General features: G+C 39.2%; 1 protein-coding gene across 1 annotated transcript in view; it reads left to right on the top strand.

Moving 5' to 3' along the window:
* Positions 1-1,444: 1,444 nt before the first annotated feature.
* The window catches only part of LOC137646646 (lachesin-like), a gene marked incomplete at its 5' end in the record, with an annotated part of 32,095 nt that continues 8,274 nt past the window's right edge, over positions 1,445-25,265 (top strand). Inside the window, 7 exons of the mRNA XM_068379751.1 lie at positions 1,445-1,693; positions 3,210-3,340; positions 12,708-12,833; positions 14,050-14,206; positions 14,970-15,076; positions 15,886-16,025; positions 18,051-18,177. Coding sequence (XP_068235852.1) covers positions 1,445-1,693; positions 3,210-3,340; positions 12,708-12,833; positions 14,050-14,206; positions 14,970-15,076; positions 15,886-16,025; positions 18,051-18,172 — 1,032 coding nt within the window. The remainder of the gene's footprint in view (positions 1,694-3,209; positions 3,341-12,707; positions 12,834-14,049; positions 14,207-14,969; positions 15,077-15,885; positions 16,026-18,050; positions 18,178-25,265) is intronic.

The following is a 25,265-nucleotide window of genomic DNA, read 5'->3' as shown; positions in this document are numbered from 1 at the left end:
TGCTGCTTACATTTTATGAGGATTTTAACCCAGTGAATTTTGGATGGCGAGATGAAGACAAATGGGTGTTTGGCTACATCGGTTTTTTTTTTTTTTTTTTTTTTTTTTTTTTTTTTTTTTTTTTTTTTTTTTTTTTACTAAATATGTTTCAAAGCATTTTCCTTAAAGAATATAATTTTTATGTATTTTGTTTATATGTAACACGAAATTAACTATCTTGACACGTGTAACCCTAAAAGTATGTAGCAAAGATTAACAATGAAAGTACTATATACAGTATATTCTACGAGACGAACACTTCAAAATCAAACCATTGTTCTCTAGTCTTGGATAGTGCCATAGCCTCTATATCATGGTCTTCCACTGTCTTTGGGTTAGAGTTCTCTTGCTTGAGGGTACATTAATCTATCTTTTGTCTTTTCCTCTTATTTTTTTTATAGTTTATATAAATATCTATTTTAATATTACTGTTCTTATGATATTTTTTCATTGTCTCTTTTCCTCCCTGGGCTATTCTTTTACTCTTGTTTTTTTTAGTACCTACATTTTATGAGATTTATTTAAATGTTACTGTTCTTGAAAATAGTTTTTCCTTGACTCTTTCTTAACTGGGCTATTTTCCCTGTTGGAGCCCCTAGGCCTATGGCATCCTGCTTTTCCAATTAGGGTTGTAGCTTAGCAACTAGTAATAATAATAATAACAATAATTATAATAATAATGAAAATGTGGCATCCACTCCCCACACTAAACCAAACGATCTAGTCATCAATATCCTCTTCTCTTCGACTTGATAATGAAGGAGAGAAGAACGCAAGACAGACGCGGGTACTCATTATAGCTTCCCCATACGATAAATCAACTGCCTCATAACATGGGGGCTTTTTGCTCCCTTGTATATTGCCCTCTTGCCCCATTACGGTAACGTCTTTCGATTGATGCTTCTCCAGGAGCAGCTCCGTTTATTGTTTCAACTCCTGCCACATTCTCCTACCCCCTAATACCCTTTGCTCAGTGGCAGAGAGAGTGAAGGTGTTTACATGTTTGTTGCCTCTGTCTGCTAATTTTATAAATACAGTATTTTAGAAGTACTGTAAAAATACAATATTTTAGAAGTACTATATTTGTATATTATACACACATGTATATATGTATATACGTGTATGTATATGCACATGTGTGTATATGCCTCCACGTCTCCTAATCTTCTAAATACAATATTTTAGAAGTACTGTATTTGTACATGAGTGTGTACGTACATAAGTATACTGTATATATAAAGTTATGTATAAACAAACTTAGGAATTCTTGACATTTTCTGGTTGAGCTGTATCATTACAATTAGACATATATTTTACCTTTTTAATTTTGTATTTATATAATAAAATAAATTTATGAATTAATTTTTTATTTTTAATTCAGTATCATGGCATTTATTAATGTTATTATTTTGCAGGTTTGGCTGTTCGAACGCCCTCCATAAGTTGGATCACAAAGGAGCAAGTCGTTGACATCGGCTCGAGTATTCAGCTGGAATGTTCGGTGCAATATTCGCAGGATTACCCTGTCCTCTGGGTCAAGAGAGGATCAGGCAGCGTGCAGGACCTGCCCATCTCGTCGGGTCCTTCCCTTATCCTCAGGGACTCCAGATATGCTCTTCGACATGACGAAGGATCTGCTACTTATATCCTACAGGTAGGAGAATGTGGTTTAAGTGCATTCAAGGAAGAGATTAGATCTGTATTTTTCAGACAAGCAGTGATTGGTTTCATGCCTTTGGCTTAAATAAAAGACTGAAATAGTTTTTTATGTTCCCAGTGTTTAATCTAGTATCGTTAAAGCAAAGTTCTTATACATACCACTTTAAAGTCTTAATATATTTTGATGAACCAAAATTTTTAATTCCATATTTTTGCTGAGCACTTGTTGAGCCATTGGAAGTAGACTTATTTTGATTATCATTAATTTTATATAAAAAAAATAATCTTTAGCATTCATGATACTGTTTTGTGATTTGTATTTAGTTTGTATCCAGAAAACTTATTTTTTCATCCGAACAACTATTTGGTAAAAAAAAAAAAAAAAAATTCTCATCTCCGTAATCTAAATTATGTTTGAGAATTATGCATAATCATTCCTTGTAATTTTAATATTTTGTGCAATTTTTCTCATACAATAATTCATTCGTCCCTGGTCCCATTCAATCCCTCATCAATTATGCTAATTTACCACTTCGACAGTATTGATTACTGTGAGCTGATTTTCATAGTCTTGCTTGGTGGAACTGAGCTGATTTTCATTGTCCTGCTTGGTGGAGCGGAAACAAAGGATCCATTTAATGTTCATCCCATAACTCTCCAACATAACGAAGGATACCTCCCCTTCCTATTAAACTTCAGGGCACAAATCCATTTTAATTATGTTCATCCTTCAGAAAACCATTTTCGTCTTGATATTGCATTTTCTTGGTAGGGATCCCTCCCCACTTGAGCTAATGACAGTCTGGGATTCTTTGTTGTCCATGATACTCTACTCAAGTTTTTTACTTGACTGGTTTACAATAGCCAATTTCCAATTAAGAGGTAGAAAATTAAGTGATATTGAGAGAGATTGTCTTGGCTGTAATTGATATTACAGTAAATGGTTCTTACGATTTTGTGAATAATTTGGGAGTATGTATATTGATTTATTGGGAGTAGAGGTTTATTTTTTGTATAACAGAATGTCGCTAGATTTATTCTTGACTGTAATATTTAAGACCAAAAGGGCACTTGAAATAAACCCTAAAACTGTGGTGTATGTCTTATTTCATTGTTTATGTATTTTCCTATATTTCTGATAACGGTTTTTTATATAACTTTGTCCATTTTCATTCTATTCTCAAATCACAAAGTAGTTTTGCTTTCATATTAATCAAATATAAAGATTTTGATCAATTTTATTGCCAATTTTGTGCTACTGTTATTTTATTCAAGGCTGTAAATATAATTTTGCTGAATATTTAGCTGTCAAAAATAACCTCCAAGTGATACAATATTTAATTTTATAAATTATCAAGGACATTTTGACTGGCCAATTTGACCAAATTTTTAGGAAGTGTCAAAGAAAAAAAAAACACAAAATTACATTTTATAAAGAATTATTAAGCACATTTTGACTCTCTAAGCTACTAATGTAGTTCATCATTCATTAATGCATCGTTGTGTTTCAGATTAAGGATATCCAGGAAAGCGATGGAGGTAATTACATGTGTCAAGTCTTGATTGGCATAAATAACAGAATCACAGCCAATGTCGAACTGTTGGTGCGTAGGCCACCAGTCATTTCCGATAATTCTACCAGGTGAGTAAATATATCCAGTTTATGTGGTTTTTAAATGTCAAGATAAAAAGCATGATGGTGTACTTTTCCTTATTCTGTGTAGGCTATATATTATAAGGCTTGGTAGTTTACTAATGCCTTTTGTGTGCGTATGTGTACCAATTGTAGACTGTTAGATATAAGCAAGATGCTATAAGCCCAAGGGCCCAAACTGGGAACAATAGCCCAGTGAGGAAAGGAAATAAGATAAGAGTAGTATTTATGAACAATTAGAATAGAATATCTTTAAGAACAGTAACTACATTAAAACAGATATTTCATATATAAACTATAAAAATACTTGTCGGCCTGTTCATAAAAATGCTGCAAATTTGAACTTTTGAAGTTCTACTGATTCTACTACCTGATTAGGAAGATTATTCCACAACTTGGTCACATCTGGAATAAGACTTCTAGAATGTGTAGTATTGAACTTCATGATGGAGAAGGCCCGACTATAAAATTAATTACAGTACAGGCCTATTATGATGAGGATGGAACTGTCCGGGAAGATTCATGTAAAGGATGTTCAGAATTTTGGAAAAGCTTATGCAGCATGCATAACTAATTAATTGAACGACATTGCCAGAGATAAATGTCTGGATCAGTAATAAGAAATTTAAGACCGCAAGTCCATGTCCAAATTATAACGAGAATTGGCAGCTGAAGACTAGACAGGAGAAAAATACTCTTCACAAGGTAGAATGAAAGAATTAAAACTCTTCAGAATAGACTTTTTCAACAAGCTTCCGCAATTGCGGAAAACACAACTACTGTTTCTCAAAAGTAATTTTCTGTCTAGAATCACACCTAAAATCTATGTTATACAGAGTTAAAGGAACATTATCGCTGCTTTTGATCCATATGTTGAGGAGCCTCTGTTCTTGACCTACTTATAATCATACTGGTTTTATTAAAATTGAACTTCATGCCCCATAATTTGCACCATGTTCTAATTTTAAATATTTAACTTAGCCGTTGAATATATAATAGCTGCAACTCTGTTGCTCGACAGACAAAAAACAGTAAAAACTCGCCAGCGATCGCTATACAGGTTGCGGGTGTGCCCACCAGCGCCAACTGTCGGCCAGATACCACTCTCGATGTAAACAAAGACTCGATTTCTTCTCTGTCGACGTGTCAACAAGACGTACTTTTACTCGCTGTAGAACCTGGAGTTTTCTCAACATATTTGGTGAAGTACTTCATTTTGGTTTGAGCTTTCGCAGTGCAGGTGTTTTATCTTCATCTTAAATCTTGAACTCGTTTTTGGATAGATTTAATTTTTGATGACAAAGAGAGTATGGACTTTCTTTGACTTTTAAATGGCCGACCCTTCCCTTAGACGGAAGTGTGTTTAGGCTTTTAGCAATTATCTTATCACGTTATAAATTAATTATAGATTTTCCTCTATATATTTTATATCTCACCGCCTTTATTAGGCCTCTTCGATTAACTTTCCATTTATAATAAACATAAAGATAAATTTTAATAATTTGTTTATATGCGACCTTTCCTGAGAGTAGGCGGTCCTAACTTGGAAACCGAAGTTAAACAACGTTGAGCCCTTTTCAATCGTAATAGCTTTTAAAGAGCTAATGATTTAAAACTTTTTAAATGAATATTTTTAATAAATATTTTATGAAAGATTTTCTTTGAATAGTCTTCGTACTGTTTTCAAAGATGAACTAACGTTTAGTTTATTTATGCTACGCAGTTTGCGCTCTATCGTTACGATAGAGAGAGAGAGTATCACGGTTTCACTTTGCAGAAAGAGTAAATCGATTCTGACGTTTTGTTCATTCTTCTTTCAAAGCTTAAATGTTTTAAATTCTATTTTAAAGGAACTTTTTAATTGAAAAACCTTTCAGTTTTTTCCTTTGGTCAAATAACATGTTTTTTTGACGAAACGTAATTGGGCTCTTCTCTTAGGTGCGAAATCAAGAGAGAGAGAGAGAGAGAGATAGAGACGGAGGGAGAGAGAGGAGAAAACGTTCCGTTCAAGCGGGTAACGTTGTTCTCGAGTTACTCTCGTCCCTAGTCTCTGTACGGGGAGTAAGGATAAAACGTTTTTAGTTTTATTCTCGTCCCCAGGCAATGTACGGTGAGAGATTGAAAACATAGTTTTGAATGAACTAGTGTTTAGTCTCTTCCCCAGCCACTGAATTTTTTATCTTAAAAGATGTTTACTGTGTTTTGCTGGTATTAATGTGCTTGCATTATACGACTGATTTCGCATTTACTACCTTTTTGATGAGGGTAGAATTGCGTGCTTCAGGTAGAAATCAGTAAAAGTTTCGATTTCAGTGAAATAAGTGCAAACAGAAAATCGTAGTGATAAAGTGATATTGCGCAAAGTGTTACAGTGTTGCGTAACCGAGGGTTCGTCTGTTCGTGCCTGTCGTTCACCTAGTCCGGGACCTCTTGCAAGCTCCCAAGCCCAGGGGAGAAGTAATGTCGTACGACTTATGGGTTCGAGAGGCCTTGATCAGCGAGCAGACGTTCCCTCTATGGTATTGGGTGTATCTTACCAAGATCTCCCCTACCATAAGGCGAGAGAGACAATTTTCTCCTCGTCATCCGAAGGCTTTTCGCATAAGAAACCTGAAACAAGGTTTCGAGGCCCTTAAGCAAAGTCAGTCCTTTCAGGACAGGTCCAGCGTCCTGGTTGTAGCCATTATGACATCTCTGACCCTATGCAGTCATCGGAAAACTGCTCGCCGCCTAACAAAAGCGTAACACAGACTCCGAGAGTCTTTTTGTTGGCAAGGTTTTGCGGTCACAGACGTTACCCTCGTCTCTTACCGCAACCATTTCCGTTGATCCTAAATGGGTTGTACGGCAAGACATGCAGAATAAGCTTGCCTCCCTTATGGAAGACTATTCTGCCGATTAGTACGTGGAGCCTAGCCGTTTATCTCATCGAGACCCTGGCTTTCAGCCAACCTAACGTTCCTTTGTGCGTCCTGGTGACGTTGGCGTAGCTAAGTCACGTCAGTCAGGTTGTTTAGAACCACACTCGATGCGGTCTCGTGTGGATTTTCAGCCACATTTGGACGTTAGGCCACTTGCTGATGCTCCTGTTGACGTTCAGGACGTTCGCTAACAATCGGAGTTGACTTGTTTTGACGCTGTGCGTCAACCTCCGCATTCTAGAGTTGTTTTGACAGCTCAATCTAGGCGTTCAAAGCAGTCTCGAGTGGACGCTGTGCGTCCTCACGCACCTGTTGTTGTTGACAGTTCACAGACTGTCAAGCAGTTACATGACGTTGCGTCCTGGTCTCTCTCACCTGTTGTTGTTGACAGTTCACAGACTGTCAAGCAGTTACATGACGTTGCGTCCTGGTCCGCTACTAATGCACCAGTGCGTGTGGACTCTGCTTGTAAAGCATTGCCACCACGGTAGGTCTCTCCCTTGCTTGAGACTCGGCTATTATCGGACAAGGTTCCTTTAGATGAGGAAGTTGCTGTTCCCCCTCCTACTGATATTCCCTTGAGGACTCTGTCAGACGGAGAGGAGCCTAAAGCTGCTTAGCCCTCTATGGACTTTAATTAAATCATGCTGATTTTTAAGGATCTTTGTCCGGATCTTCTTGTAACTGCTGCTCCTCGTTCGCCTAAACGTCAGAGCTTACACTAGGCCTAGCTACTTCGAAGCCGTTGTTTTATAAGCTAGTGCTCTCTCGCTCTCCTAGAGAGCTTTACGTTTGCTAGGCGACTGGTTTATCACCAGGAGGAGTTTGGGGGATACAGCCTTTGCTTTCCCTTCTTTTAAACTGGCTTATAGAGCGAGAGTCTGATATGACACGAGAGAAGTTCTCGGCTTGGGAGTTCCTGCCTCTGCCCAGATAGACTTCTAAAATCTCGTAGACTCTCCCTGGCGCCTGGCCAGGAGACGCTCCAAGATTTTACAGGTCAACTTCACAGCTGTTTTCGAGCCTTTGAAGTTTTGCTGTACAATTATGTCATGCATAAACAAGGCTTTCAGGGATGGCTCCAATGATCTGACAGCCACGTTCTCTGCAGAGACAAGTCCCTCAGGGATGGCTCCATGATTTGGCAGCCATGTTCACTGCAGGAGTACGTAAGAGGCAAGTGCGCTCAATGTGTTCATTGTCAAGACAAACTTCGCGATGAAGTCTACCAGGCTGTCTTGACAGCATTTATGGAAGGCGACTGGATGGTCTCTCTCAACCTTCAGGAGGCATACTTCCACATTCCTAGACACCCGGATTCCCAACCGTTTCTGAGGGTTGTTTACAGGAATGTGGGGTACCAGTTTCGAGCTATCGGAGATCAAAGCCTCCCTGTACTTGGACGACTGGCTTCTCAGAGCCTCTTCCAGTCATCGCTGTCTGAAGGATCTCAATTGGACTCTAGATCTGGCCAAGGAATTGGGACTCCTAGTCAATTTGGAAAAGTCACAGCTGGTCCCATCCCAAACTATTCTGTATTTAGGGATGGAGATTCACAGTCAAGTTTTTCTGGCTTTTCCGTCGGCCCCCAGAATAGATCAAGCCCTGCTCTCCATCCAGAAGATGCTGAAGAAAGAACGCTGCTCAGTCAGGCTGTGGATGAGTCTGGTAGGGACGCTGTCATCCCTGGAGCAATTTGTATCATTAGGAAGATTACACCTCCGTCCTCTTCAATTCCATCTGGCTTTTCACTGGAAAAAGGACAAGACGCTAGAGGCGGTCTCGATCCCGATTTCCGAAAAGATAAAGTCTTGTCTGACTTGGTGGAAGGACAATATCAGCCTAAGAGAGGGTCTTCCCCTGGCAGTTCAGACTCCCAACCACGTTCTCTTCTCGGACGCATTGGACTTGGGCTGGGGCGCGACGCTGGACGGTCGGGAATGCTCAGGTCTGTGGAACTCGAGTCAGAGGAGCATGCATATCAACTGCAAGGAGCTTTTGGCGGTTCATCTGGCCTTGAGAAGCTTCGAGTATCTCCTTCGAGGCAAAGTGGTGGAAGTAAACTCGGACAACACCACGGCCTTGGCGTACATCTCCAAACAGGGAGGTACCCACTCACTGACGTTGTACGAGATCGCAAGGGACCTGCTCATCTGGTCAAAAGATCGAGGCATCTCCCTAGTAACGAGGTTCATCCAGGGCGACTTGAACGTCCTAGCAGATTGTCTCAGTCGGAAAGGTCGAGTAATTCCAACCGAATGGACCCTCCACAAGGATGTGTGCAAGAGACTTTGGGCGACTTGGGGTCAACCCACCATAGATCTCTTTGCAACCTCGCTGACCAAGAGGCTTCCAATCTATTGCTCTCCAGTCCCAGACCCAGCAGCAATACATATAGATGCCTTCCTCCTAGATTGGTCACATCTGGATCTTTACGCATTCCCACCATTCAAGATTGTCAACAAGGTACTGCAGAAGTTTGCCTCTCACGAAGGGACAAGGTTGACGTTAGTTGCTCCCCTCTGGCCCGCGAGAGAATGGTTCACCGAGGTACTTCGATGGTTAGTAGACGTTCCCAGAAGTCTTCCTCTAAGAGTAGACCTTCTACGTCAGCCACACGTAAAGAAGGTACACCAAAGCCTCCACGCTCTTCGTCTGACTGCCTTCAGTCTATCGAAAGACTCTCGAGAGCTAGAGGCTTTTCGAAGGAGGCAGCCAGTGCGATTGCTAGAGCAAGGAGAGCGTCTACCATTAGAGTCTACCAATCGAAGTGGGAAGTCTTCCGAGACTGGTGCAAGTCAGTTTCTGTATCCTCGACCAGTACCTCTGTAGCCCAAATAGCTGATTTTCTCTTATACCTGAGAAAAGGACGATCCCTTTCAGCTCCCACTATCAAGGGCTATAGAAGCATGTTGGCATCGGTCTTCCGGCATAGAGGCTTAGATCTTTCCAACAATAAAGATCTGCAAGACCTCCTTAAGTCTTTCGAGACCACTAAGGAGCGTCGTTTGGCTACTCCTGAGTGGAATTTAGACGTGGTCCTAAGATTCCTCATGTCAGACAGGTTTGAGCCTTATAGTCAGCCTCCCTAAAAGATCTCACTCTTAAGACTCTTTTCCTGGTATGCTTAGCCTTGGCTAAAAGAGTCAGTGAGATTCATGCCTTCAGCAAGAACATAGGATTTTCGTCAGAAAAAGCTACTTGTTCTCTGCAACTTGGTTTTCTAGCCAAAAATGAGCTACCTTCTCGTCCTTGGCCTAAATCTTTCGATATTCCCTGCTTATCGGAGATCGTAGGCAATGAACTAGAAAGAGTCTTATGCCCTGTTAGAGCTCTTAAGTTCTACTTAGCTCGTACTAAACCTTTACGAGGCCAATCTGAAGCGTTCGGTTAAGAAACCGGTTAAGAAACCATCCTTGCCTATGTCAAAGAATGCTTTGTCATGTTTTATCAGATTGTTAATACGAGAAGCTCATTCACACTTGAGTGAGGAAGACCGATCTTTGCTTAAGGTTAAGACGCACGAGGTTAGAGCTGTAGCAACTTCCGTGGCCTTTAAGCAAAATAGATCTCTGCAAAGTATCATGAACGCAACCTATTGGAGAAGCAAGTCAGTGTTCGCGTCATTTTTACTTAAAAGATGTCCAGTCTCTTTACGAGAACTGCTACACACTGGGACCATTCGTAGCAGCGAGTGCAGTAGTGGGTGAGGGCTCAACCACTACAATTCCCTAATTCCATATCCTTTCAATCTGTCTCTTGAAATGTTTTAATGTTTTTATGGGTTGTCCGGAAGGCTAAGAAGCCTTTCGCAATCTGATTGATTTGGCGGGTGGTCAAAGTCATTTCTTGAGAGCGCCCAGATTAGGGGTTTAATGAGGTCCTGTTGTATGGGTTGCAGCCCTTGATACTTCAGCTCCTGGGGGTCTGTCAGCATCCTAAGAGGATCGCTGGGCTCCGTAAGGAAGACGTACTTACAAGGCAGAGTAATCGTCTAAGTCGACTTCCTTACCAGGTACCTATTTATTTTGGTTTTGTTATATTGATAACTGCCAAAATGAAATAAAAAACTCTTAGCTTATACGATGTAAACATATTTAACTCTGGTCTCTACCCACCTCCTTGGGTGTGAATCAGCTATTATAGATTCACCGGCTAAGTTAAATATTTAAAATGATATTTTAATTATAAAATAAATTTTTGAATATACTTACCCGGTGAATATATAAATTAAACGACCCTCCCTTCCTCCCCAATAGAGACGCAGTGGGATGAGAAGAAATTGAGTCTTTGTTTACATCGAGAGTGGTATCTGGCCGACAGTTGGCGCTGGTGGGCACACCCGCAACCTGTATAGCGATCGCTGGCGAGTTTTTACTGTTTTTTGTCTGTCGAGCAACAGAGTTGCAGCTATTATATATTCACCGGGTAAGTATATTCAAAAATTTATTTTATAATTAAAATATCATTTTTAGTTAATCTCTATTAAAGGATTCAGCAACCTCGGATTTACATTGATGCAAAGAGTTGCTTCAGCTGCATATGCAAAAAAGCTTTTTTTTCCTAGGTTAAAGCACATATCATGTGTGTAGAATGAAGAGTAATGGGTCAAGAAAACTACCCTGAGGAACACCAGATATCACATTTCTATACTCGTTATGGTGCCCATCAACACCTCTCTGCAATCTATTACTTGGAAATTCAATAATGATTCAAGGAAATGACCCATCCACTCGCTACTGTTTGAGTTTGGAAAAAAAGGGCTTCATGATTAACACGGTCAGAGGCAGCACTGAAATAATGGCCAATCACACGAACTTCCTGACCACAAAAGGATTTCTGTACAGCATTGGAGATGAGGGAATCGCATGCTCCAAGGCCTTTATGAAAACCAAATTGCAAACTAGGGAACAGATGATTACTTTCAGCAAACCTAATGAGACTTTTTGCCAAAAGACATTAAAAGTTATTTAGGTATGGGAGTTATGGAAATTGGCGAGTACTGTAATTGGTTGGACTGGAGCTACCCCAAACACATTTATATAGTGAAGTAATGTTACCAATTCTCCCAAGTGCAAAAAGCTCCTATTCTTGCCAACTTGCGCAAAATGACAATGTTGGAGCTAAGCATTCTGCAGTCTTTATAAAAAGCAAATCAAGGTCCATCAAGGAAGCTTTAATTTCATGAGCAAAAAGCTAAGCTAGGCAGTTTACTCTCGGGAAAATAGGAATAAGGAAGATGGTTTCTCATTACTCTCCTTACTGTCAAACACATCAGCCAAAAAAGTGTTTTTTTTTTTCAGAGCCATCTGGATTAAGTAAAGAAGGAACTGATGCATCTACACCAATGGCTGGTGATTTTAGGGTAGCTCATCACTCATGGGTTTTTCCAGAAAGGGCTTTTATGGTTAAATTGTATTCATATTCAGTTGAAGTATAAACTCTTGAACAAAAGCTTTAAGCAGAGTATAGTTATTCAAAAGATAAATTCTGTACGCCTATTTTACTTTTACAGTACTATATACTGTATGGTTATTCCAATTACTAGACAATAGTGTGAAAAAGGTTTAATAAGACTTTATATTTGTAAGTGCCTTGCAAATTGATGTTTGTGAAAAAAGCAAAACAAAGCCTATCAGAGTAGGCAAATCATCATGGGTAAGTATGCAGATGCACAAATGGCACAAGTTATCATAAAGCCTCTGAAACCTGTATACCACTACAGTTTTACTGCAAAAGGAAATTTGATGCAGGTATTTGCCATTGACAACATGGCACTTCTGCAGAATGTGGTTGTAATTTGAGAAGGGATAAGAAAGCGTGTTTTGGTCTACTGGATGATCTCATAAAGTGAGTGAGATTGGTACTCTCCAGATGACCATTAAAACAATATCAAATAGAAAATTAATAGCCTATGTATCAATAGAACTTTGATAGCATATGTATCGTAGTGTTTGTCTATGTCCTTTAACTGTTTTTTTCAAAATTTAGTATTTTGCTTTTAACAGTTAACTGTGTCAATCATAATTGCATGACTTTTTATTCTTGATATTGTTCTTGTATTTCAATATACTGTATGGTATAGGAATTAACTTCTTCGGAAGTTTGCTCGAAAAATGTTCTTTGCTTGTACTAAAAGACTCTATTTACATTGGGTAGGGTTCCTACATTATAGTCATTATGTCAAAGGTTAATCATATACTATTGAATTTAGCTGTTGATGGTAGGGTTTCTTGCTGATAATCCTTTTACTGAGGAGGCACCCCATCAATGGAGATATAAACCTAATGATAAAGTATGGCTGAGGACAGACAATTTTGATGCATATTCCAGTTAGGAGCAAAGGTTGGGACGGTGGTGTAAACAGCAGTAAAATAAATTTAGAAATCGCCTCAAAAGTCCTATATCCTATACAATACTTCTATATTTTTCAGGTCTGTTGTAGCCAGTGAAGGCGAGAGTGTAGAGCTATCCTGCTATGCTGGTGGTATGCCCATCCCAGATATCTCCTGGAGAAGAGAAAACAATGCCATTCTCCCCACTGGAGGATCCATCTACAGGTAATTTTGTAAATCGGTTTGCAAATCAGTCTGGGGAAAAAAGCAACAAATAAAATTACGAGATTATAGGCATTTTGCAACTAACTGCTGCCTTGTACAGTAGCAGAAAAATAAATTTTGCTTTTCTACTTTAGAAAGGAATGTATCATAAAGTTTTGATACTCTTTCATGAAGTCTTAAATGTGAATATCTTGACTTGGGGAACTTTTGAAGTCTTTATTTACATATAGCTTAACTGTTCAATACAGTTTGTAATTGAAATGAGGATTTTGGTTTTAAAGCCTGGTAGGTCATTCAGTACTGGTATTGTTTAGGTCAGGGCTAATAGTTTTTATATAAAAGCAGTTTGTACACAGTGACTGGAATTAATAAGCTTCCTTTTGCCTGCCAGTCTTTTATATAAACTTCAATCCTTCATATAGAACATTTTCCCACGCAGTTGGATAGTAGAATAGCACAGACTAACTCAGTTGAGCAAGAAAGGAATATTGTTTCTTATAAAGAAAAAAAAGGGTAACAAAGTAAAGTAGATGGTTAGTTCACCCATTTTAATTAAGGAGCTTTGACAAAGGGAAAATTTTTTGTAGAAGCGCTGTATGGTCTTCAAGGATTTTCTTGTGAAATGTTAGAGCAGGGAATCAAATTTTTGGAAGTCTAGAACATGAAATCCAATGTGACAATTGGAGTCTCTCTTTTAGCCTTAAACAGGAAAGACCTTGAAGACCAAACGGCACTTTATCCCAAAAATTTATATTTCCTAATCTCAAAGTAGCTTAGTTAAAATTGCCCAGTTGGGCTGTAAGACAATTGTAAACAAAATATTTATTAACTAATTTTTTATAGTTTGGGGATTAAAGTATGGTTTGTATGGTAAAGTAATGTTGGTTGAAGGTTTTTATTTAACTGTGTTTTGAGATATATTTACCAGTGTAGAATTCCAATATCTGGTTCACATGATGTCAACAGTTCTTTTCTTGAATTACAAATGTTACTTCTAGTTTAGTGGTGCATAACATGAATAAAACGTTGTATAATTGACTTTCGAAATAAGTGACCTTAGCATTAAAATATTTATTCTGAACGTTTTGAAAGCATTTGGTTACACTGTTCTAAAATTTTGTAATTGCTGATCTTGTTATAAGGTACTGTATACCATCAGAAACTTTATCCTTTATCAATATTTTTATTGCTCACAATGTAATGCCCTTTTCAACAGGGGCAACGTCCTTCAGATTGCTAATGTCCGCAAGGAGGATAGAGGTACTTACTACTGTATTGCAGAAAACCAAGTAGGAAGAGGTGCTCGCAGGAACATTAACGTTGAAGTGGAGTTTGCACCAGTTGTTTCAGCTATTCGTCCCAGAGTATATCAGGTAAAGGATGTCTCGTGAATGTTGGACTACCTTTAGAAAGTGCATTTGAATTACATACTTTACCTTTAATATTATGTTTACTCCTGAATTGTTTTCCATAATTGTGAAATATGCATATTTGATTTTTTTTATTTAATTTTATGTCCTATCAAACATTTTAATTATAATAGTACAATAGATTAAATTTTTTAATTGGGTCAAAATGCCCATGGCTGGGATTAGGGTGTTCACTATGACATTTCAAAGTACTGTAAAAATTAGTAACTGGACAGAAAGGAAGAAATTGGGAGAAGAATTATGGAAGGATAAATGAGTACAGCTAGGGCCTTTAAAGGATACTGCAAAGACCTGAGTAATGCTTAGAGTGCAGCGAAGAAGTTCACTGGTAGTATCACACCCTTCAGGACTTGGGGAAAGATTCCCATATGGGATTAGTGCTAACAATGAACCTCATCTGGTGCACTGTAAGCATTAATTTGAGTCTTTGCAGCATCCCATATGACCCTTAAATGCTTATTTCCTAATTCTGTCCGGCTATCTTAATCCTTTTGACTTCTACTTCCTGATGCAGCAGATGTTCCTCTGGTTGCACTTGGTGCAAAATGGCATCCCTGACCTGTCAAACCATAGGGCCAGTTTCCATAAATCCACAGTATTATTTGTACTAGTTATATTTTAACCTTGTCGATAATTTTTTTTTTTCATCCCTGCTCTTGAAAATGGCTTCTAATGAAATTTATTAATATAATAACCCCTGTCTTAGGCTCTCCAATATGACATGGATCTTGAGTGCCACGTTGAAGCTTATCCTCCAGCAGCCATCACATGGATCCACAAGCAGGAAGCTTTAGTAAACAATCAGCATTATAGGTAAAGCCCTGCAATATTCTTTGTTTCTGAAGGTTTATGAAAACACACACTTATTGCAATAAAATTTCATAGTCTTTCTAACTTGTTAATGCCTCTATATTGCATTGTTGGCCACTCGGTCCACTTTTTCCATTCATATGTTGCATCTTTTTCCCCCTCTCCCACTATATCCATAATCCTCTTCTTCACCTCCAACACCCCACACAATTCCTGTCCCTGGCATGTTCTTAGCTCTTGGTTGGTTGAACCTCTTTTATTAAGTGGCTGTCTTATCTCTATTGAGCTTCCCTAGCCTTCTTTACATTACATATACTAACATTCTTTTGTATCTCATGAATCTCCTAGTTTCTAAACAAATTTCTTATAATTTAATTAACTATTGTAGATATTTTTACCTGCATTATTTTTAGATATAAAATTTTTATATAGAGGAGTAAAAGTTTTTATAGACTAAACAGTACTAGTGTATCCAAGGCCACTTAATCATAGTATACAGTACATAATTATTTCTATCTAAACCATACAATAGTTTACAATACTGCAAGTTTATTTTGGCATTTCATATGTGTTTCAGTATCTTGAAGGACTTTCACTTCTAAATTAATGGCCTAGTAGGGCTATTGTTCATATTTTATGAAACTTAACTCTACAGTATCTGGTGTTCTAAAACCATCGTAGCCTTCTGTCAGTGGATTTTGATCAAAAGTAAGAGTTTGCAACTTCAGACATTTTCTTTATAGGAATTTTCTAATTTCATTGAGTCTGATAAAACTTTTCATACTAACCTTGTTTTACTTGCAATATTTCAGAGTATCACAGTTTGCTACTGCTGACGAATTTACAGATACCACACTCAGGGTTCTTACCATCGAGAAACGACAATTTGGAAATTACACATGTATGGCTACCAACAAATTGGGTCAATCTGAAGCTACTGTTACTCTTATTGGTAAGATATCTCATAATTAAAGTTTCATCTCTAGTAATTCATGTCATTGTCATCACTCTAATTAGTCAAGGTAATCTAATATGCATCTTTACTTTCATAGCGATGAAAATTTTTCCTGCAAACTGCACATCTTAAAGAAGGGAAATTTCTAAAGGTAGATGGCACCTTTCTTAGAAAAATTTAAGAAATTGCATGCTACAGCTTAGTATTTTCAATTCAGTCATAGAAGACTGCTTAATGAATAAAGGCCTAAAGTTCTGAACATCTGAATTAAATATTGAATTGGTAGCAGGATAATAGTTGCATTCAAGCTTTAAAAATATAAGTAATGGAACTGTTGAGAAAAAAACAGTACTTGAACAGCAAAATTTTCTTTAAAAAAAAAAAAATTAAACCAAATTTGCTTTACTGAATTTTTCTGTACAGTATGGCCTTCCTATATAGGTGGTTAATGTGAGGAAGTTTTTTTTTTTTTTTTTAAACAATGCTTTAAATTCATTTGTTATGTTAGGTTGTAGAACTACAATGAGTTTGCCTGTCATCGTCAGCGACTCCAAATATATGGTTTAAATTGCTGAGAGGTTGAGTTTTGTACTCTTATTCTAATTTAAATAAAGATGGTTACCAATGGACCAACGAATGAATTGTAAAACCAAATTTATTTTGAGGGGGGCCCACCAGCAGAATTCATTTTACAGAAATATTTATACTGAATGCTTTTTCATAATACTCTACCTTGATTGTTTTGAAATTATGAATTGAAACTAGTGTACGTGTATTATGTTAGTTGTATTAAGCTATTACAATTAATCTAGACATTGACATTTGATATCTAGAATGCATCATCCTAGAAAGCAAGTCTAGTTGATGGTATTACAGTAATTATGAAAGGAATCAAATTGTTGTTAAACATTTCTGTAGGAAATGCATGTCTTTGACAAAAATAGGGAATAATTGCTGCATGAATTAATTGAACTACATATAAGCCTTGAAATGCTGTTCTGTACAGTAATTTCAGTCTAGCATTCTAATGCACTGTTTAACTTAATCATATGAGGGTATTCTTTCTTTTGAATGGAAATAATTCTCTACTCTTTGCCTCCAAATCTTAAATTGCATTTTCATGTTCTGTCATTAAGCTGTTTATGGTATGCTGTGGTAATCACACCAAGAGTATTAGGTCATATGCATTTCAAGTCTGCATACTACTGCCAACATTGAACTAATGAAATTTGCTCCCATTTTCCAATTTCCAAATTGCTTAATTTTAAAATTTTCAGTTTCCAGAAGTAACCATTTTCTTTCCTGTAAGAGGAATGTCTTGATTTAAAAGCTAACCTTGCCAAACCTGGTAACTTATCTTCAACAGGGAATATTAAGCTTCCATATTCAAAATTAGTTTAAAATATTTATTTTAAAGCTGCAGGTATAATTAAAGTTTAGCATACAAAAATTTGTCAGTGCTTGAACTGAATGAGCAAAGTATAAGTGATGATCAGGTTGGAAAGAAAAATAAGCCATTTGCAAAGTAGGCCTTAAATTTGCTTAAATATCATTGGAAATTCAAAATCAGTTTAGTTTTAACTGCAACTTTCAGAATTATAGTAAACAGCATGTTACAAATACAGAATATTCATTAAAAAGCATGGCTGTTAAAATGAACCAATCAAAAGGATGTAGCTCTGCAATGTGTGAGAAATAGTTAATTGAAATCGTAAAATTTGAGAGCAATGTACACTTGATATATCACTAATATCTGGTGTGCATTTCTATAAATTTGATGGAAATTGATCTAACAATATTTACACAAATACACACTGCATACACAATACTTTACATGACCCTACTGTTAATTTGGCAGTGAGGCCAGAATTTCTATTCTTTCATTTGTTTGAAAATGTAATGGCAATGTCAGGGGAATTACATCCATGGTATAAGAAATTTTAACCCAAGTCTTTGCTGCTGCTGCTCCTTGACTGCCAATTGCCTTGCCCCTTGTGACTGTATTATTTCTGGTCATTGTAGAGACTACCACGCCCGTGTGCCCGCCCGCGTGTGGCTCCCTCAGCTATTCTGCTACCTACACGCCCACGCCCTCTACCAAGGCAATCCTCGCCCTCTTAGCTGCCATCTTCTTCAGGAACTGAGAGAGGTAGGCAGCATTTGGAATTCCTGTCTCTTGGGAATTCATTGTGTATGCTAGTCTTCTTCTTCCTTTAACTTCTTAGTTTTATTATCTTCTCTTACAGCTGCAGAGCATGAGCGTTGCACGAAAGGCACTTGGCACCTTGAATATGCATTATGAGTATTGTACCATCAGATAAAATTTTGTAATGTAGCTTCAAAGAAATTAATGTAGAATTGTAAAAATAGGTGCAGTATGGTAAGAAAAAGTAAAGCTAAAATTTCATGGAGCTTATTTTCCAGTTATGGAACATGATAAAAAAAAAATAACGTTCAAATATTCAATTTTTGTTCTTACATGTGTACAAATATAATTTTTAGTAAAGTGTTCTACATGAAAACCAAAGAAAAAAAATTGTGCTATCTTGGACAATCATATTGGCTGAAATTAAATATCTGCAAAAACAAATACTTTTAAAAGTTATTACAGTATACTGTTAAAACTATTTGATTGTCAAATTTTGTGTTTTATGTAATCGGTGATATTTTTTTGTCATATAGATGGCAAATAAATTTGCAATTTTAATTAGAATTAAGTTAATTTTGGTTGTTCCTACAAAATACAAACCATCATCCTTTATAGATTGAGATAAAAAACTGCAAAAGCTGCAACAACCAACAGGGTTATTACCTACTAGCATTGAGGAAGGAACAGACCCCTGTTGGCTCACTGACAACCCTGAGAAATTCACCATCAGTGAGGACAGATGTTATTGAGAAGCTTTCTGTAACTTTAATTTTTCATTTCTCAGTTTTCAGCATAATTGTTTTTATGATTTTCAGAATGACGTGAGCGTCATCTTCTATCCTTTCCTGTAGTGGATGTGATGGCAGGTAAAGACACAGGTGATACTGTGTGTTGTTGTCCTTTGGTTAGACGGGGATTCGTTATCCTATTGCTGTTGGTCATCCTTCTAGGGAAGCAGTTCTGAAGAGCAAAGGATCCTCTTTAAATGATATGACTAGTTATTGGATCCTTGACTGGCTAGACAGTACTAAACTGGATCCCTATCTCTGGCTAAAGCTTATTTTTCCTTTGCCTACACATGCATCGAATAGTCTGGACTATTTCTTTCCACATTCTCCTCTATCCTAATATACCTGCCATCACTGAGATTACCTAAAATATCTTCTCTGGTCAAGGAGTTAACTACTACACTGTAATTGATCAGTGACTACTAGTAAAGATAGAGAGACTTAAGCTGTGGTAAGCAGCTCTTCTAGGAGACTCCCAACTCAAACCTTTGTGCTCTAATCTTGTTTAATGCCATAGCTTCTGTACCATGCTCTTCCACTGTCTTAGAGTGGAGTTCTCTTGTCTTGCTTGAGAGTACACAAATTCTACCTTATTTATCTTCCTCTTACTGTGTTTTTTATAATAGTTTTTATAGTTTATATATGAAAGATATATTTAAATTTTGCTGTTCTAAAAATATTTTTTGATTGCTTTATTACTAATTTTTAAGTTTATTTCCTTTACTCACTGGGCTATTTTTCACTGTTGGAGCCATTGGTCTTATAGCATCCTGCTTATCCAGTAAGATCGTTGCATTTCCAACCAGGTCTGTAGTTTGGCTAGTATTTTATTAATATATATGTTTGAGATTTCTTTTAACCTCACTGCCTTGAGTAGTCTCCTCCAGAGGCCAATTGGGAGAGAATAGTTTCTTTATCCACTTTCGAACATAGGGATAAAGAAGGCTTCCTCCTGAAGGGTGTCTTTCTCTGCTAAGATGGAGTTTACAATATGGTAGATTCGAAGCAGAAGATCTAGAAGCACAGATTATCCAACCTGGAGTTGCTTTTGGATTTTATAGGTTTCTCTGCTGATTACGCAGGAAGTGTAGTGTTTACAGGAGTTATCAGTCCTTATGCCAAAGGACATTAGGATTACAGGAGTTATCAGTCCTTATGCCAAAGGACATTAGGGATCGCAGACGGCTCCCTTCCTACAGCCAAGGACGTATTGGAAGTCCACCTCACTAGGTGTTGCCCTTCAGGAGCTTCTCCAGAGCACTTGCTCTTTGGAGCATGCTCGGAAGGTTGCTTGTCAACCTTGTTTTGGTAATTATTCTTTGGGGGAGGATCATTGAAGCCCCTGGCATCCTTCATCCCAATTTTAAGTGTGAATTCTAAATCTTGCAAGCAACTTTTAGTACTACCTCTGCTGCAGTCCCAGGTTTTGCCCAGGACCTAGCACTTAGCTTTTAGGAATGTCCTCACAAGGTTGCTTGAAAGCAATGCCCTGATCCTTCTTCAGAGATTCTCAACACAAATCTTCACGGAACTTGTAGAGCCTGCGTATGATGACGAGGACCTTGTCGGCTGCAGAGCCAGTCTTTACCCTTAAGAGGTCCTCCTTTAGAGTACTAGCCCCTTAGGGCATGATTTCAAGATTGCCTGACAACATATTCTGGTCTTCCTTCCTCGGAGGAGGATTTTGGACATCTGGCATTTTTTATCCTAGTCTACTTGGACCATCTGAACTAAGAGACTTTCAGTAAGCTACAAGGATTATCTTCTGTTGGGGTGTCCCCCCCCCCCCAGAGAGAAGTGCCCTTTGGATCAGTTTGTTGGTGGTTCCAGTCCCTCCTACAAACTTAGTTACCCCACGTGTTTTTGGAGTGCCCTGGTTGGTTTCCAGCCACCTGTGGAGTGAATTGCTTCCAGGTGCCCTTCAGTTCTTGTTCTCCAGTGGAGGATCTTCCTCTAGTGCCGATTTCAAAGATTTCTCTTGTAGAGGTCATCCTTGTCTCATTCTGTTTCTTTGGAAGATGATAGGGGGCACAAATTATGGAGCAGTCTTTCATCAGACCTTCGGGAAACCTCTTGCCACCATCACACACCAGTACGAGGTTTTGGGTCTTTCAGCAGTCTTGTCTCTCCCAACATGCATTCCAGACGATAGGGGGCACAAATTGTGGAGCAGTCTTCATCAGACCTTCAGGAGACTTCTTGCCAGCATCACACACCAATATGAGGAGTTAATCTTTCAGCAGTCTCATCTCTTCTAATATGCATTCCAGACGATAGGGGGCACAAATTGTGGAGCAGTCTTCATCAGACCTTCAGGAAACTTCTTGCCAGCATCACACACCAGTAGGAAGAGTTAATCTTTCAACAGTCTCGTCTCTCCTAATATGCATTCCAGATGATAGGGGACACAAATTGTGGAGCAGTCTTCATCAGACCTTCAGGAAACTTCTTGCCAGCATCACACACCAGTACGAAGAGTTAGTCTTTCAGCAGTCTTGTCTCTCCCAACATGGATTCCAGACGATATGGGGGCACAAATTGTGGAGCAGTCTTCATCAGACCTTCAGGAAACTTCTTGCCAGCATCACACACCAGTACGAAGAGTTAATCTTTCAGCAGTCTCGTCTCTCCTAATATGCATTCCAAATGATAGGGGGCACAAATTGTGGAGCAGTCTTCATCAGACCTTCAGGAAACTTCTTGCCAGCATCACACACCAGTACGAAGAGTTAGTCTTTCAGCAGTCTCGTCTCTCCTAATATGCATTCCAAATGATAGGGGGCACAAATTGTGGAGCAGTCTTCATCAGACCTTCAGGAAACTTCTTGCCAGCATCACACACCAATACGAAGAGTTAATCTTTCAGCAGTCTCGTCTCTCCTAATATGCATTCCAAATGATAGGGGGCACAAATTGTGGAGCAGTCTTCATCAGACCTTCAGGAAACTTCTTGCCAGCATCACACACCAGTACGAAGAGTTAGTCTTTCAGCAGTCTTGTCTCTCCCAACATGGATTCCAGACAATAGGGGGCACAAATTGTGGAGCAGTCTTCATCAGATCTAAAGGAAACTTCTTGCCAGCACTTGCCAGCATCACACACCAGTACGAACAGTTAGTCTTTCAGCAGTCTCGTCTCTCCTAATATGCATTCCAGATGATAGGGGGCACAAATTGTGGAGCAGTCTTCATCAGACCTTCAGGAAACTTCTTGCCAGCATCACACACCAGTACGAAGAGTTAGTCTTTCAGCAGTCTTATGTCTCCCAACATGGATTCCAGACGATAGGGGGCACAAATTGTGGAGCAGTCTTCATCAGACCTTCAGGAAACTTCTTGCCAGCATCACACACCAGTTCGAAGAGTTAATCTTTCAGCAGTCTCGTCTCTCCCAACATGGATTCCAGACGATAGGGGGCACAAATTGTGGAGCAGTCTTCATCAAATCTTCAAGAAACTTCTTGCCAGCATCAAACACCAGTACGAAGTTAATCTTTCAGCAGTCTCGTCTCTCCTAATATGCATTCCAGATGATAGGGGGCACAAATTGTGGAGCAGTTTTCATCAGACCTTCAGGAAACTTCTTGCCAGCATCACACACCAGTACGAAGAGTTAGTCTTTCAGCAGTCTTGTCTCTTATAACATGGATTCCAGACGATAGGGGGCACAAATTGTGAAGCAGTCTTCATCAGACCTTCAGGAAACTTCTTGCCAGCATCACACACCAGTACAAAGAGTTAATCTTTCAGCAGTCTCGTCTCCTAATATGCATTCCAGCTGATAGGGGGCATAAATTGTGGAGCAATCTTCATCAGACCTTCAGGAAACTTCTTGCCAGCATCACACACCAGTACGAAGAGTTAGTCTTTCAGCAGTCTCGTCTCTCCTAATATGCATTCCAAATGATAGGGGGCACAAATTGTGGATCAGACCTTCAGGAAACTTCTAGCCAGCATCACACACCAGTACGAAGAGTTAGTCTTTCAGCAGTCTCGTCTCTCCTAATATGCATTCCAAATGATAGGGGGCACAAATTGTGGAGCAGTCTTCATCAGACCTTCAGGAAACTTCTTGCCAGCATCACACACCATTACGAAGAGTTAATCTTTCAGCAGTCTCGTCTCTCCTAATATGCATTCCAGATGATAGGGGGCACAAATTATGGAGCAGTCTTCATCAGACCTTCGGGAAACTTCTTGCCAGCATCACACACCAGTACGAAGAGTTAGTCTTTCAGCAGTCTTGTCTCTCCCAACATGGATTCCAGACAATAGGGGACACAAATTGTGGAGCAGTCTTCATCAGACCTAAAGGAAACTTCTTGCCAGCATCACACACCAGTACGAACAGTTAGTCTTTCAGCAGTCTCGTCTCTCCTAATATGCATTCCAGATGATAGGGGGAACAAATTGTGGAGCAGTCTTCATCAGACCTTCAGGAAACTTCTTGCCAGCATCATACACCAGTACGAACAGTTAGTCTTTCAGCAGTCTCGTCTCTCCTAATATGCATTCCAGATGATAGGGGGAACAAATTGTGGAGCAGTCTTCATCAGACCTTCAGGAAACTTCTTGCCAGCATCACACACCAGTACGAACAGTTAGTCTTTCAGCAGTCTCGTCTCTCCTAATATGCATTCCAGATGATAGGGGGAACAAATTGTGGAGCAGTCTTCATCAGACCTTCAGGAAACTTCTTGCCAGCATCATACACCAGTACGAAGAGTTAATCTTTCAGCAGTCTCGTCTCTCCTAATATGCATTCCAAATGATAGGGGGCACAAATTGTGGAGCAGTCTTCATCAGACCTTCAGGAAACTTCTTGCCAGCATCACACACCAGTACGAAGAGTTAGTCTTTCAGCAGTCTTGTCTCTCCCAACATGGATTCCAGACAATAGGGGACACAAATTGTGGAGCAGTCTTCATCAGACCTAAAGGAAACTTCTTGCCAGCACTTGCCAGCATCACACACCAGTACGAACAGTTAGTCTTTCAGCAGTCTCGTCTCTCCTAATATGCATTCCAGATGATAGGGGGCACAAATTGTGGAGCAGTCTTCATCAGACCTTCAGGAAACTTCTTGCCAGCATCACACACCATTACGAAGAGTTAATCTTTCAGCAGTCTCGTCTCTCCTAATATGCATTCCAGATGATAGGGGGCACAAATTGTGGAGCAGTCTTCATCAGACCTTCAGGAAACTTCTTGCCAGCATCACACACCATTACGCAGAGTTAATCTTTCAGCAGTCTCGTCTCTCCTAATATGCATTCCAAATGATAGGGGGCACAAATTGTGGAGCAGTCTTCATCAGACCTTCAGGAAACTTCTTGCCAGCATCACACACCATTACGAAGAGTTAATCTTTCAGCAGTCTCGTCTCTCCTAATATGCATTCCAGATGATAGGGGGCACAAATTGTGGAGCAGTCTTCATCAGACCTTCAGGAAACTTCTTGCCAGCATCACACACCAGTACGAAGAGTTAGTCTTTCAGCAGTCTTGTCTCTCCCAACATGGATTCCAGACAATAGGGGGCACAAATTGTGGAGCAGTCTTCATCAGACCTTCAGGAAACTTCTTGCCAGCATCACACACCAGTACGAAGAGTTAATCTTTCAGCAGTGTCGTTTCTCCTAATATGCATTCCAGACGATAGGGGACACAAATTGTGGAGCAGTCTTCATCAGACCTTCAGGAGACTTCTTGCCAGCATCACACACCAATATGAGGAGTTAATCTTGAAGCAGTCTCGTTTCTCCCAACATGGATTCCAGACGATAGGGGGCACAAATTGTGGAGCAGTCTTCATCAGACCTTCAGGAGACCTCTTGCCAGCATCACACACCAATATGAGGAGTTAATCTTGAAGCAGTCTTGTCTCTCCCAACATGGATTCCAGACGATAGGAGGCACAAATTGTGGAGCAGTCTTCATCAGACCTTCAGGAGACCTCTTGCCAGCATCACACACCAATACGAAGAGTTAATCTTTCAGCAGTCTCGTCTCTCCTAACATGCATTCTAGATGATAGGGGGCACAAATTGTGGAGCAGTCTTCATCAGACCTTCAGGAGACTTCTTGCCAGCATCACACACCAATATGAGGAGTTAATCTTGAAGCAGTCTCGTCTCTCCCACCATGGTTTCCAGACGATAGGGGGCACAAATTGTGGAGCAGTCTTCATCAGACCTTCAGGAGACTTCTTGCCAGCATCACACACCAATATGAGGAGTTAATCTTGAAGCAGTCTCGTCTCTCCCACCATGGTTTCCAGACGATAGGGGGCACAAATTGTGG

Source organism: Palaemon carinicauda, chromosome 9 (genome assembly GCF_036898095.1).
Source record: "Palaemon carinicauda isolate YSFRI2023 chromosome 9, ASM3689809v2, whole genome shotgun sequence".
Lineage (NCBI taxonomy): Eukaryota > Metazoa > Arthropoda > Malacostraca > Decapoda > Palaemonidae > Palaemon > Palaemon carinicauda.
This window is presented reverse-complemented; position numbering and strand designations above follow the sequence as displayed.